The sequence below is a fragment of the Myxocyprinus asiaticus genome, chromosome 23 (assembly GCF_019703515.2).
Source record: "Myxocyprinus asiaticus isolate MX2 ecotype Aquarium Trade chromosome 23, UBuf_Myxa_2, whole genome shotgun sequence".
NCBI classification, from domain to species: Eukaryota; Metazoa; Chordata; class Actinopteri; order Cypriniformes; family Catostomidae; genus Myxocyprinus; species Myxocyprinus asiaticus.
Window position 1 is genome coordinate 46,229,063 of NC_059366.1, and position 15,186 is coordinate 46,244,248.

Genomic DNA, 15,186 nt, shown 5'->3' on the forward strand with positions numbered 1-15,186 from the left:
TGTTCCCATGTCTATCTGTCAGTGGATCACCAGCTTTCTGACGGACAGGCAGCAGCTATTGAGACAGGGGAACTCACTTCCAGCACCTGTACAATCAGCACTAGTGCCCCCCAGGGATGTGTGCTCTTCCCCACTACTCTTCTCCCTCTATACCAATGACTGCATCGCCAAGGACCCCTCTGTCAAGCTCCTGAAGTTTGCAGATGACACCACTGTCATCGGCCTCATCCGAGATGATGATGATGAGTCTGCATACAGAAGGGAGGTTGAACAGCTGGCTGTCTGGTGCAGTCAAAACAAGCTTGAGCTGAACACACTCAAAATGGTGGAGATGATAGTGGACTTTAGGAGGAACACCCCAACACTGACCCCCCTCACCATTCTAAACAGCACTGTGGCAGCAGTGGAGTCATTCAGGTTCCTGGGCACTACCATCTCACAGGACCTGAAGTGGGACACCCACATTGACTCCATTGTGAAAAAGGTCCGGCAGAGGTTGTACTTCCTTCACCAGCTGAGGAAGTTCAACCTGCCACAGGCGCTGCTGATACAGTTCTACTCAGCGGTCATTGAGTCTGTCCTCTCCACTTCAATAACTGTCTGGTTTGGTTCAGCTATGAAATCAGACATCAGAAGACTACAAAGGACAGTTCGGACTGCTGAGAGGATTATTGGTTGCCCCCTAACCCTCATTCTGATTCTGATTCTGATACTGTATATGCAGATAATAAATATACTGAAGTGTTAGCTACTCTTTAGACGTTAGCATGGTGTATTCAGAATTTTTCATGCTTTAGAGACTGATATTAATTTGACATGGTTAGTCAGTTTAGGATTTTGCATTGGGTGTAGCACGTTTTTCTGAAAACAGCATATGGAAACAACACAAAATACGTAATGCAAGTTACAGTATGCATATTATGACTAGGTATGTAACTTCAAGTTCATCTGTTTGTTTGTTTGTTTGTTTCATTGTGCATTGTGCAGATGAATGTTGTAATATCACTGATTCTTGAGATAAGGGACAAAGCATATTTAAAATCTGAGTTTAAATGTTTTGGTGTCACCTAACAAACAAGAGTGTAAGTCTTTAATTATCTAATAATAGTGTTCAGTAAAGGAATTAAGTGATAAAATACATTCTATAATTTTTTTTTCCTGTTTTCACAGTATTCTGAAAATTCTGACGGAGCTGACGAAATGAGAATATTTTTCCATCTTAACTTTGTGTTGTTCACTGAAGCTGTTTAGTTTTTTTTCCTCAGCTGAATCTGCCTCTATAACCTAAACTAAAATGCCCAAAGTCTGTTATTCTAACAGAAATGATCATAATGGGAATGACGGAGTTGACGTTGAAGCTGTGACCACAGAGACTTAAACATTGTTTGTTTAAAATATGAAAAAAATATAAAACTTACCAGACCTCGTGTCCTACTGTTGCATCGACCATGAGCAGGAAGTGGTAAAGGGGTACTCAGAGTTATAGCTAATCATGACATTGTCTGATTTATTCAGGATTATAAAAAATCTGACGGAGTTGACGCAAAGTGAGGACACAACTTAGATAGACAGTTTTTTTATGGAAAATATACACTAACCGGCCACTTAGGTACACCTGTACATCTACTTATTCATGCGATTTATCTAATCAGCCAATCATGTGGTAGCAGTGCAGTACATAAAATCATGCAGATATGGGTCAGGAGCTTCAGTTAATGTTCACATCAACCATCAGAATGGGGAAAAAATGTGATCTCAGTGATTTGGAGCATGGCATGATTGTTGGTGCCAAAGTGGCCGTAGAGTAATTTAAAGTGTACTTTATGTATTGTTTGATATCTTACAGATCCCTACCTTTCATTTGATAATTATCAATTATTTTTGCATTTAAAAAAAAAAAAAAAAATATATATATATATATATATATATATATATATATATATAATTAAATTATTTAAAAATGTTAGTAATAAATACCATGAGTATACTTATGCATTTTTTGATTTTTAACATCAAGATGACTTTTGTATGTAAGACATGTTTTGTCCCTTATCTCATGACTCAGCATGTTCAACTCAAGCAGCTCAAGCGGGGAAATTCCTAACATACTAGATTACTGGATGAGATGAATCCATATCTAATATCTTCTTTTATAAACAGATGTTTCTTTTAATTATCTTGCACTCTTAATATCTCAAAATGTTATTTTTTCTCGTCATATTTTCATCAATAGTATGCTTTAATAAAATCGTTTATCATCTAGTATTTGATATCATTGACCAAATAAAAAAAAACTTCATCAACATTTTCATCAGTGATTTCGTTAATAAGATTAACACTCTCTTGAGGGTTACAATGAGATAAATTTACATGACAAGAAAACTGTATGATATTACCTTCTTAGTCTTCCAAAGCAATGCAATCACTTTAAATAATGACAGCATTTCCTTTTCGAGTGAACTATTCCTTCAACATCATGCATCCACAGCGCCAATCAATGCATTGAGTTTTAACAGGAAGATTAAAGGAATGTTCCGGTTTCAGTACAAGTTGAGATCAATCAGCAGCATTTGTGGCATAATATTGATTACCACAAAAATGTATTTCGACTCGTCACTCCTTTTCTTTAAAAAAAAAAGCACAAATCTGTTTTCCAATGAGACACTTACAATGGAAGTCAATGGGGTCAATTTTTGGAGGGTTTAAAGGCAGAAACGTGACGCTTATAATTTTATAAAAGCACTTACGTTAATTCTTCTGTCAAAACTTGTGTATTATTTGAGCTGTAGAGTTTTTACAGTCATTTTAGAGTTTTAGGGTTTGTTGACATTCCCTTACGAAAATCGAGAATTTATGGCTAATTCGCCACTGATAATTTCCATATGCAAATGAGCTTTGCGGCAAACTTTCTGCAAATTGTCCATTGTTGCCAAAGTTTTGCTGGAGGTTCACCACTACCGGCGAAGAGCTGTAAACTTCTGGCAAACATTTGCGGTGAATCAAAAGCTCGTTTGCGTGTGAAAATAATGAGCTGCGGTAAGTTTGCAGCTAGCTTAGATTTTTTTGTCATGGCAACAAAGTTGTAAAATTGTCTAGAACTTTCCACAGATGTGGTTAGTAAGTGATTTTATCACAGTAAAATCATGTTAACACACATATTGTTTATGTCTTGTGTCTATACTTTTGAAACAATGTTTACAGATTGACCCCATTGACTTCCATTGTAAGTGGAACACAGATTTGTGCTTTTTAAAGAAAAGCAGGGACTAGTCGAAATTCATTTTTGTGGTACAAATGCTGTCGATTGAGCTTAACTTGTATTGAACCCGGAATATTCCTTTAAGGTGAGAGAAACAGTTTCATTGTTGCCCACGGCAGGCAAAGGCACAATGAAAAATCAAATTGGAATATTTGAGTAGTGTTTCAACTAGTCAAATATTTAAAGCTAAACAAGTACTCTGTTAATGGTTTACTCATGCACATCTCTACGTAGTATACAATATACTGCACACTATGCAGTAAGCAGTACGCTAGTATTGCATTGAGAACTGATGTCTCTGATTATGTCTGTTCATTTTATAGACCTCTCCAGTTGAGGAGAAACCCAGAGGAAAAGCTCCAGAAATATCTCTTCCCATCAGCCCAGAGCAGTGGGCGCAGTTTGAGTGTCCAGAAGAAATCCGACAGGCGTTCGGTTACAACACCAGCCCGTACGGCATCAGCAGCACGACCCTCAGTTTGCAGGTCAGTGGATCTCTACTAGAGGACGACACCTGTGTGTTTAAACTCACACTAAACGTCTGTCACCCGTGCAGGGCTTTCCTTTGTGGCACATAATCAAAACTGTGATAGAGCGGAAAAGTTCCTGATCGATCGGTGTTCTGATTTCTGCACTGCTGTTTGTCTGTATGTGGAGGAAGTGGAAGTATTGATCTGTACATTGAGATTGAATGAGGCGGGAGACATTGAGGGTTAAATGCGAAGATCTGCCGCATTGATCTGAGGAGAATTGTCTCACTGAACAAAAGCAATCACATGAAGAAAAGATATGAAGCAGTTAAACAGCTTCACTACAGTAGATCCCTGCTCGCTTTATCATCAATGTGTGTATGATAAACTGTGCAGTGTAAATGTTAAAGGAATATTTCACCCAAAAATGAAAATTGTTATCAGCTACTCAAGCTAATGTCATTCCAATCCTGTATGACTTAGTTTATTCTGTATTTTTACCATAATATGCACTCTGCAAAATTTTTTTCAAATGGGAAATAAATATGTGGGCTAAATTGTTTTTGATTCTTCAAAGCTTGAAAAGGTGCAGAAAAATTTAATATATGATATGATCCATTTAAGGTTAGGTTAGGATAGGATAGGATAGAATAGGTTAGTGTTAGGGTTAGGTTAGGTTAGGATAGGTTAGGTTAGTTGTAGGTAAGGTTATGGTCAGGTCAGTGTTAGGTTAGGTTAGTGTTATGTAAGGTTAGGTTAGGTACGGTTAGGGTTATTTTTGATTAGGTCAGGTTAGGTTAGGTTAGTTAAGGTTAGGTTAGGTTAGTCTTATGTAAGGTTAGGGTTAGGTTAGGTTAGGTTAGGGTTAGGTTAGGTCAGGTTAGGTTAGGTTAGTGTTATGTAAGGTTAGGTTAGGGTTATGGTTAGGTTAGGTTAGGTTTGGGTTAGGTTAGGTTAGGTTAGGTTAGGTTAGTTAAGGTTAGGTTAGGTTAGTGTTAGGTTAGGTAAGGTTAGGTTAAGTTAGGTTAGTTGTAGGTAAGGTTATGTCAGGTCATGTCGGGTCAGGTTAGGTTAGGTTAGGTTAGTTTAGTGTTGTGTAAGTTTAGGTTAGGTTAGTGTTAGACCAGTTTAGGGTTAGATCAGGTTAGGTAAGATTAGTTTTAGGGTAGGTTAGGTTGGGTTAGGTTAGTGTTAGATATGGTTAGGGTTAGATCAGGTTAGGGTTAGGTAATATTAGTTTTAGGGTAGGTTAGGTTAGGTTAGTGTTAGATATGTTTAGGGTTAGATCAGGTTAGGGTTAGGTAAGATTAGTTTTAGTGTAGGTTAGGTTTGGTTAGGTTAGGTTATTATAGGTTATGCCAGGTTAGGGTTAGGTTAGGGTTGTGTTAGGTTAGGTTTGGGTTAGGTTAGGTTAGTGTTAGGTTAGGTAAGGTTAGTTTAGGTTAGGATAGGTTAGGTTAGTTGTAGGTAAGGTTATGTTAGATTCATGTCAGGTCAGTTCAGGTTAGGTTAGGTTAGTTTAGTGTTGTGTAAGGTTAGGTTAGGTTAGTGTTAGATCAGGTTTGGGTTAGGTAACATTCGTTTTAGGGTAGGTTAGGTTAGGTTATTATAGGTTATGCCATGTTAGGGTTAGGTTAGGGTTAGTTTAGGTAAGGTTAGGTTATTTTAGGTTATGTTAGGGTTATGTAGGGTTAGTTTTTGAATCTCCGAAAAGCACATTAATGCAGACACTGCGCAGTAGATGGCGATATGCACGAAGAATGTGAATCACCAAAAACAAAAGTAGAACTCAAATATTGATTTAAACTTAAATATTGATCTGTTTCTCAACCACACCTATCATATCCTTCTGAAGACATGGATTAAACCACTGGAGTCGTATGGATTACTTTTATGCTGCCTTTATGTGCTTTTTGAGATTTAAATTTCTGGTCACCATTCACTTACATTTTATGGACCTACAGAGCTGAAATATTCTCCTAAAAATCTTAATTTGTGTTCTGCTGAAGAAAGAAAGTCATACACATCTGGGATGGCATGAGGGTGAGAATTTTTGGGTGGAAATCATGATTTTTATACAATTAACCATGGTTTTACTCCAGTAAAACAGTGAAATGACGGATGTCACTCTGAAATGACGGATGTCACTCTGAAATGACTTTCCTTTTTGGCTGACGTCACCAAATACTCTTATTTTTTCCATATAGAGACGTTATACACCATTCATTCAAGTTCTGCCCAACATTTTTATTTTATTGTTGAAAGTTCTGTTTCTCACTCAGAAAAACGGTTTCATGTTGAGTTCTCTGTGTTAGAGTCACATACTCATGTGTTTTATGTTTCAGAGTCGCACTCTGTTTTATTTGGATGTGTTGGTGAGAGAGTTGGAATCTGTCTCATTGATACCGTTGACCTTTGCCCCTCTCCACTTGGCGGAGGTCATCGCCCATGACCTCATTGAGAGCAAGAGTCACTCTGACCTCTACCGCCTCAGGTAACTCTGAAACACCCGGAACAGATGAGCTTTCAGTAGTCAGCGTCATTATTGCATCTTTCAAGCTGTTCATCCTTTCCTCTATTTGGCTAGTCAAGCTTCAGTATTTCACACTGTACATTTGTAAACCCTGGGTTAATGTTCTTATTTGCACATGTAGTAAGGTAAATAGCATTGATTAGACAAGTAGAACAGCAAGTGACCTGGATTGTTTATGACTGACTGCATATCAACTCTCAGAATCATCAGGAACTGTCGTGATCTTGGGTTTGAGTCTTTATCTCCATACAGTGAACAGCTGCTGAGTTTGACCCTCATTTCTGAGGACGAGCTAATGCGGTATGATCCTATAACTTTAATAATATCACTGTTATAACTGTCAGACGCTTTACAGTGTTTAATGTAAATGTATTTGATTTCAGGTGCCACAAAGCCATAATTTCTCAGAGAAACAGATCTGAGATACATGAGGTTGGTGCTGCATAACATGGATACAAAGAGTTACAGTTAGCGATTGACCAGTATGGGGTTTAAATGGCTCATGCCTATATACAGTAGTGCAACAGTCTGCTTCCAGAAGTAAAAATCCCATTATTTTCTCCATAGTGGGAATTATTTTTAACGCTAATTTAACATTATAAACCTTTAAAGACAGACCTACTGCGAGGTCCGAGGTTGTTAATCGATAGTATATGCTTCTGTTGAAGCCATCAGTCCATGTTATTTCATGGATTTTATTAAATATATATGGGAAAAATACTTCTGGAGCCAAGATGACTGAAAATATGGATGGACACTGTTGCGCTTTATACTGATATCTGTACAGCATTATATTATAACATATAAATACAGTGCTGGGCAGATTACTTCTGAATTGTAATCGGGTACTGATTACAAATTACATGACACAAATTGCAATCAGAAACGTAATCTCGCAGACTAAATTCTTTGGGCTAATCTAATCTGATTACTTTTGAATTACATCCAACCTAACTCTTATTTTTTGTCACTTGCATTTCTTATGGAAGTTTCTAGAAATATGGAGAGGTTCCCGGGGCACGTTACACAAACGTGGTCATGCAGTTTTGCCATTTTAGTGGCAAGTTCGAATCCAGGGCGTGACTCCAGCCAGGTCTCCTAAGCAACCAAATTGGTCCAGTTGCTAGGGAGGGTAGAGTCACATGGGGTAACCTCCTCATGATCGCGATTAGTGGTTCTTGCTCTCAATGGGGTGTGTGGTAAGTTGTGTGTGGATCGTGGAGAGTAGCATGAGCCTCCACATGCTGTGAGTCTCCGCGGTGTCATGCACAACGAGTCACATGATAAGATGCACGGATTGACGGTCTCAGAAGTGGAGGCAACTGAGACTCGTCCTCCGCCACCCAGATTGAGGTGAGTAACCACGCCACCACGAGGACCTAGTATGTAGTGGGAATTGGGCATTCCAAATTGGGAGAAAAGGAGATAAAAAAAAAAAATTAAAAAAAAAAGGGAAATTATCTCTGTACATCCTGTGGTCAAACGCTGATTTAGACCGCTCCATCTTCACCTGGCTAATGACGAGTATCAGGTCTGTGTGCAATCTAACAAAAAACACTCGAAGAGTTACTGAATTTATATCGTAGTTAGGCTGAGTGAAAAATGTAAAAGATTTCAAAAAAGGAAAAAAATCCATATAATGAACAATATACTGCCGTTGCGTAATTAACATGTAATCATGTAATCCATAAGAAAATAACTGTAGTCTGATTACAAGTATTTTTAAATGTAATTTAATCAAATTTCAAGTACTGATTACGTTATCCAAATTACATGGAATCAGTTACTACCCAGCACTGTATATATAGTAATTCAATAATATATAAATAAAACAAACACTTTTTTGACACAATATATTCTCAATTTTCACTTAAAATATATGAAAACGGAAAATGCATTGACAAAACTGTCAGCAGATATTGGAATTGACATTAGGCGCAACATCAACTTCAGTTAATCAGGCAATCAAACACAGTTAACTCAAAATGGCCAAATATCTGTCTGTCTGATATCTTGGTCTGTCCATGACTTTACCATGACAAGACAACATCATTTCAAACAGAAATCATTCTCAGAAGGTGATTGGAGTAGAACGCCACTGACGATTCGCAGCACTCTTGATCTGTGGTTGGAGAAAGCTGATGTGTGTCTCAGTTTGAGTCTGTATCAGTCTGCCAGAGTCCTGCTGACTCAAGCTCACCTGTCGGCCAAGGTGAGCCCGGACAAACATGTGTGGTACTGTATTTCTCTGTTTGTATTTATGACAGATTCATTCATACTTTATGCATCAAATTAACACTGTGAAGAATAAACTCTCAAATTGTAAAACAGTTTTCAACTCCAAATTTCAGGTTTAAAGTACAGTGCATCCGGAAAGTATTCACAGCACTTCATTTTTTCCACATTTTGTTATGTTACAGCCTTATTCCAAAATGGATTAAATTAATTATTTTCCTCAAAATTCTACAAACAATACCCCACAATGACAACGTGAAAGAAGTTTGTTTGAAATCTTTGCAAATTTATTAAAAATAAAAGACGAAAAAAATCACATGTACATAAGTATTCACAGCCTTTGCCATGACACTCAAAATTGAGCTCAGGTGCATCCTGTTTCCACTCATCATCCTTGAGATGTTTCTATAACTTGATTGGAGTCCACCTGTGGTAAATTCAGTTGATTGGACATGATTTGGGAAGGTACACACCTGTCTATATAAGGTCCCACAGTTAACAGTGCATGTCAGAGCACAAACCAAGCCATGAAGTCCAAGGAATTGTCTGTAGACCTCCGAGACAGGATTGTATCGAGGCACAGATCTGGGGAAGGGTTCAGAAACATTTCTGCAGCATTGAAGGTCCCAATGAGCACAGTGGCCTCCATCATCCGTAAATGGAAGAAGTTTGGAACCACCAGGACTCTTCCTAGAGCTGGCCGCCTGGCCAAACTGAGCAATCGGGGGAGAAGGGCCTTAGTCAGGGAGATGACCAAGAACCCGATGGTCACTCTGACAGAGCTCCAGCGTTTCTCTGTGGAGAGAGGAGAACCTTCCAGAAGAACAACCATCTCTGCAGCACTCCACCAATCAGGCCTGTATGGTAGAGTGGCCAGACGGAAGCCACTCCTCATTAAAAGGCACATGACAGCCTGCCTGGAGTTTGCCAAAAGGCACCTGAAGGACTCTCAGACCATGAGAAACAAAGATTGAACTCTTTGGCCTGAATGGCAAGCGTCATGTCTGGAGGAAACCAGGCACTGCTCATCACCTGGCTAATACCTTCCCTATAGTGAAGCATGGTGGTGGCAGCATCATGCTGTGGGGATGTTTTTCAGCGGCAGGAACTGGGAGACTAGTCAGGATCGAGGGAAAGATGAATGCAGCAATGTACAGAGACATCCTTGATGAAAACCTGCTCCAGAGCGCTCTGGACCTCAGACTGGGGTGAAGGTTCATCTTCCAACAGGACAACGACCCTAAGCACACAGCCAAGATAACAAAGGAGTGGCTCCAGGACAACTCCGTGAATGTCCTTGAGTGGCCCAGCCAGAGCCCAGACTTGAACCCGATTGAACATCTCTGGAGAGATCTGAAAATGGCTGTGCACCGACGCTCCCCATCCAACCTGATGGAGCTTGAGAGGTCCTGCAAAGAAGAATGGGAGAAACTGTCCAAAAATAGGTGTGCCAAGCTTGTAGCATCATACTCAAAAAGACTTGAGGCTGTAACTGGTGCCAAAGGTGCTTCAACAAAGTATTGAGCAAAGGCTGTGAATCTTTATGAACAGGTGAATTGTTTTTTTTTTCCGTTTTTTATTTTTAATAAATTTGCAAAGATTTCAAACAAACTTTCACGTTGTCATTATGGGGTATTGTTTGTAGAATTTTGAGGAAAATAATGAATTTAATCCATTTTGGAATAAGGCTGTAACATAACAAAATGTGGAAAAAGTGAAGCGCTGTGAATACTTTCCAGATGCACTGTATGTGACCGGATAGGCCGTTGATTGTTCCTGATTGATTGGTTTTACGGTGAATGATTCATCAATGCATTTTATTTCAAAGAAACAAACATGCTGGTAACACTTTAAAATAAGGTTGTATTTGTTAACATTAGTTAACTGCAGTAGTTAACATGCACTGACAATTAACAATGCATTTCAGTAGGGTGAGATTTGCCTCTGCTTCTGATATCCCCCCATCTGATTATTCATTTATTATCTCCGGAGGGGATACGTTTTCTCCCTGTTTCTAGTCAGACTGAATGCATTTACTATATCCAACAATAGATGGTGATATTAAGTAAAACCCTATTTGGACATGATTAGTTTTCTGGACAGATGTCTAACTGTAGATTATTTCTGCGGACGTCTGCAATGTTATTTTCGATTCGCACAGGATAAACGATGTCTGTAGAGATCCCAGAGATGGGTGCAAAACCCATCAGAAAATGTATAGCTGTGCTGATTATCAATAAATATTAAACATGAACATATGCTGTAGCCTATCTGGGATTATTAAAAGAAATTAATAGGAATACCTGAAATACCTACATAAATACAACACAACTAGTGACATTACACTGCGTACCCAATTATTAGGCAAGTGAGTATTCTGATCGTATCATTACTTCCATGCACATTTTCCAACTCCAAACCATATAAACTCAGCTTCAGTCATTTTCAGGTAGTATGTATTTGTGTAATGAGGGAGGGTGTGGCGAAAGTGACTAACACCTTATATCAAGGTGTGCATAATTATTAGGCAGCTTCATTACCTCAGGTAAAATGGGCCAAAAAAGAGATTTAACTGACACTGAAAAGTCAAATATTGTAAAATGCCTTTCAGACAGATGCAACACTCTTGAAATAGCTAAACTATTGAGGTGTGATCACCGGACAATCAAATGTTTTGTTGCGAATAGTCAACTGGGGCGCAGAAAACGCATGGAGAAGAAAAGGCACAAATTAACTGCAAAAGACTTGAGGAGAATTAAACGTGAAGCTACCAGGAACACATTATCCTCCAGTGCTACCATATTCCAGAACTGCAACCTACCTGGAGTGTCCAGAAGTACAAGGTGCCAAGTGCTCAGAGACATGGCCAAGGTCAAGAAGGCTGAAACACGACCACCACTGAATATATTCACAAGTTGAAGTGTCAAGATTGGGCAAAGAAATGCACGTTTTATGGACAGATGAAATGAGAGTGACTCTTGATGGACCAGATGGATGGGCCCGTGGCTGGATCACTAATGGACACAGGGCATCACCTCGAGTCAGGTGCCAGCAAGGTGGAGGAGGGGTACTGGTATGGGCTGCTATCATTAAGGATGAGGTAGTTGGACCTTTTCGAGTTGAAGATGGACTGAAACTCAACTCTCAAACCTACTGCCAGTTTCTGAAAAGTACTTTCTTCAAGCAGTGGTACAGGAAGAAGTCCTCAGCATTCAAGAAGGCCATGATCTTTATGCAGGACAATGCTCCATCACATGCATCCAAGTACTCCACTGCTTGGCTAGCCAGCAAGGGCCTCAAAGATGCCCAAATAATGACTTGGCCCCCTTCCTCACCTGACTTAAATCCTACTGAGAACTTGTGGGCCCTTCTCAAACGTGAGGGAAGACAATACACCTCTTTGAACAGCATTTGGGAGGCTGTGGTTGCTACTTCAGAGAAAGTTGATCGTGAACAGATCAAGAAACTGACAGACTACATGGATGGAAGGCTCATGGCGGTTATTGAAAAGAAGGGTGGCTACTTTTTCTTTGTTAAACATTCAGGTTTGAGGTTCAATAACATTTTGGTTGACTGTGAGCATTGTGTTTGTTCAACAATAAAATTAATCCTGAGGAATACAATTTGCCTAATAATTGGGCACGCAGTGTAGCGAGCCTGCAATCCTATATTACACTCTTGAATTAAAAATATGTTCTGAAACGAGAGGCTGCAGTGTCCGAACACTTTAAAACAACTTCTCTCCTTTAATCTGTTCAGATAACAATATTACATGGGTAAATAAACATGAGGGAAAACATGCATCCGTTCATATGCAACAGCCAGCGTTATCTTATGTTGTGAAGAGCGTCTTTTTTCTGGTATCTTCTTACATGACCAACATCTTCAGACTCACGGAGAACTTGAGAAACAACGATAATTAAAGCCAAGGGCTCAAAGACAGTTCAGATTCACAACATTTTTAACTTTAACCTGGGATTATTTTACCAGCCGTTTTATAGAAGGTAATAAACGCTGAAATCTTTATATTATTATTTATTCCAGATAAATTACTAACAGATGACTGATGATCATATTTGTTATTTGTAAGCTAATGTTAGCCCTGTAGCAAAATATTTGACAGCGTATCCTAATGCCTCCTGTTAATTGTTTAACCAAATTTACAGTTAATAAGACTTATAAGAATTATTTATATCAAATTAAATTCAGTTAAAATCTTGGGGGGCCTGGGTATCTCAGCGAGTATTGACGCTGACTACCACACCTGGAGACGCGAGTTTGAAACCACGGCGTGCTGAGTGACTCCAGCCAGGTCTCCTAAGCAACCAAATTGGCCCGGTTGCTAGGGAGGGTGGAGTCACATGGGGTAACCTCCTTGTGGTCGCTATAATGTGGTTCTCGCTCTCAGTGGGGCGCAGATGCTGCGGAGAATAGCGTGAAGCCTCCACACACGCTACGTCTCCGCGGTAACGCGCTCAACAAGCCACGTGATAAGATGCGCGGATTGACGGTCTCAGACGCGGAGGCAACTGAGATTCGTCCTCCGCCACCCGGATTGAGGCGAGTCACTACGCCACCACGAGGACTTGGGAATTGGGCATTCCAAATTGGGGAGAAAATAAAAAAAATTCAGTTAAAACTATTATTTTCTGTGTTTTTAGTCAACAGTTTAAGAATTCACTTTTTGCACCGTCGTCTGAATTTCTGACATGTACCCCCATTTATAAATGCTGTAAAAAAACATTGTTCATTATTAGTTAATGATACCTAATTCATTAACAAATGTTAACAAACACAACCTTATTGTAAAATGTTACCAATATGTTTGTCTTCCTAATCATCCATCATAATGTAACAACATGCTCCGCCTCTGAAACATCTTTATTTTTCATTTGACATCACCAAGCCCTCTTTTCTTTCTTTTCTACCACCTAGAGGCACTTTACTTCATCCAGAACAATTCCACATGGATGAAATAAAGTCCTGCTCTGCATTTTTCATCATTAAATATCCTGTTTCACTTGGAAATATGTCTTTCCACTCTTCCAGTTTGACTAATTTATCCCAGAAATTTGCTACTTAATCATAAGTTGAACAACTTTAGTTTGAGAAGAAGTCTTTTGTCATCAATAACCTCATAGTTGTTTTTCCCTGCCTCTTTCAACACAAAGATTTTTAAAAGGGTTGTCGGTGATACCGGCTCGTCCACCATCACTTATCATCATTATAACGTTTGTTTCAGGAACTTGGTGATCAGACATCATTGGCTAAGAGCTTACACCTTCTGGCCGTTCTGGCCAATCAGGAGAAGCGGTCCGGTCAGGCTCTGGTTCTGTTGCAGCAGGCGCAGGAGATCGGTGGAGATGAGCAGTTCTGGTATCTGCTGGTTCAGACGCTGCTCACAGCTGTAGTGGAACAGAGACAAGACGACGCTTATGAACAGGTCCAATATGATTTACAGCTGGTGCACTGATGATATGTAGACCAGTTCATATGTGCATTTAAAGTATATTAAATATGGGAGCATGTACAATCAGCTGGTCATTATCGCAAAATAAACACTGAAACGTAACAGACAGGTGTTGTGTTATTCAGAAGGCGTTTATATACTGATAATGACAGGCTGACTGTAAAGTACATGGCTATTTAACAAATAAATAATTAATGGACATGAAAAATTGATTTGAGTATAAATAATTGTATTATATGTGAAGAGATCGCCGCACACAGCTTGTAGTTGTCACTTGTGTGGGAAAACCATTAGATATTGCTTAATTTTTAACATGTTTCAACACATAAAATTCATAGTCATGGGCAAAAGCTTGTGAGCTTTTAAATAAACTTGCACTTAATAATGGATCGTCATTAACAATTCTGGACGAGTTAGTCCTTTTTACTTTTTTTTTATGTGCAAGTAATCCACTACAAGTTACATCTCTAAAGTTGTAATCAGATTACTTTACTGATTGCTTCATTTGTAAAGTTAGCACATTACTAATGACTAATTACTTTAATTTTAAGTAGGGCTGTCAATCGATTACAATTTTGAATCAAATTAACTGCACAATATGCCGATTAATTAATCGAATTAATCGCAATTAATCGCATACTGTAATCCTGTCATGGACCCACAGTCCACAGTCATTTAATTTGCAATTGAATATGTCAATCTTTCCAAGATAGATTTATAATAAGGGCTTTTCTTCAGTGTACACCAATGCTTCTGGAGCACCTCACTTTGGTTGCGTCGCATCACAAACACTGCGTTTTTAGGTCGCTGTGTCAAGTTAAACGTAGTTTGAAATCCCTGCATTCAGAATTACTCCATCCAGCTGTGTTTGAGTGCAAGAACACGTTCTCATCTTGTGTTGTCGCTGGTGTAAATCAAGCGTGAGTGTGGTTTATTCTCTGTACAGCTGGAGTTTCGCTTACTGCCCCCTGCTGAAAACAAGTGCTACTTCAAGCTTGAATTGCTCTGATGGTAGAAATATTCCTTATTATGGAATGGGGACATGATTAATTGCGTAATTAACAAATATTTTTTTATATAATTAATTGCACTGAATTAACGTGTTAAATCAACAGCCCTACTTTTAAATTAATTTCTAAAACACTTTTCATACATATATACTTTTATACATACTTCTCTTCAGTCATGACATTCTATGTAAATAATACTGCTTTAGAAA

At 38.9% G+C, this 15,186-nt stretch overlaps 1 protein-coding gene across 1 annotated transcript in view; it reads left to right on the plus strand.

Moving 5' to 3' along the window:
• The window catches only part of LOC127413812 (cilia- and flagella-associated protein 46), a 118,438-nt gene that overhangs the window by 60,026 nt on the left and 43,226 nt on the right, over window positions 1-15,186 (plus strand). The window contains exons 32-37 of the mRNA XM_051651226.1: window positions 3,583-3,744; window positions 6,075-6,223; window positions 6,464-6,562; window positions 6,646-6,694; window positions 8,325-8,474; window positions 13,740-13,940. Of these exons, the coding sequence (XP_051507186.1) occupies window positions 3,583-3,744; window positions 6,075-6,223; window positions 6,464-6,562; window positions 6,646-6,694; window positions 8,325-8,474; window positions 13,740-13,940 (810 nt within the window). The remainder of the gene's footprint in view (window positions 1-3,582; window positions 3,745-6,074; window positions 6,224-6,463; window positions 6,563-6,645; window positions 6,695-8,324; window positions 8,475-13,739; window positions 13,941-15,186) is intronic.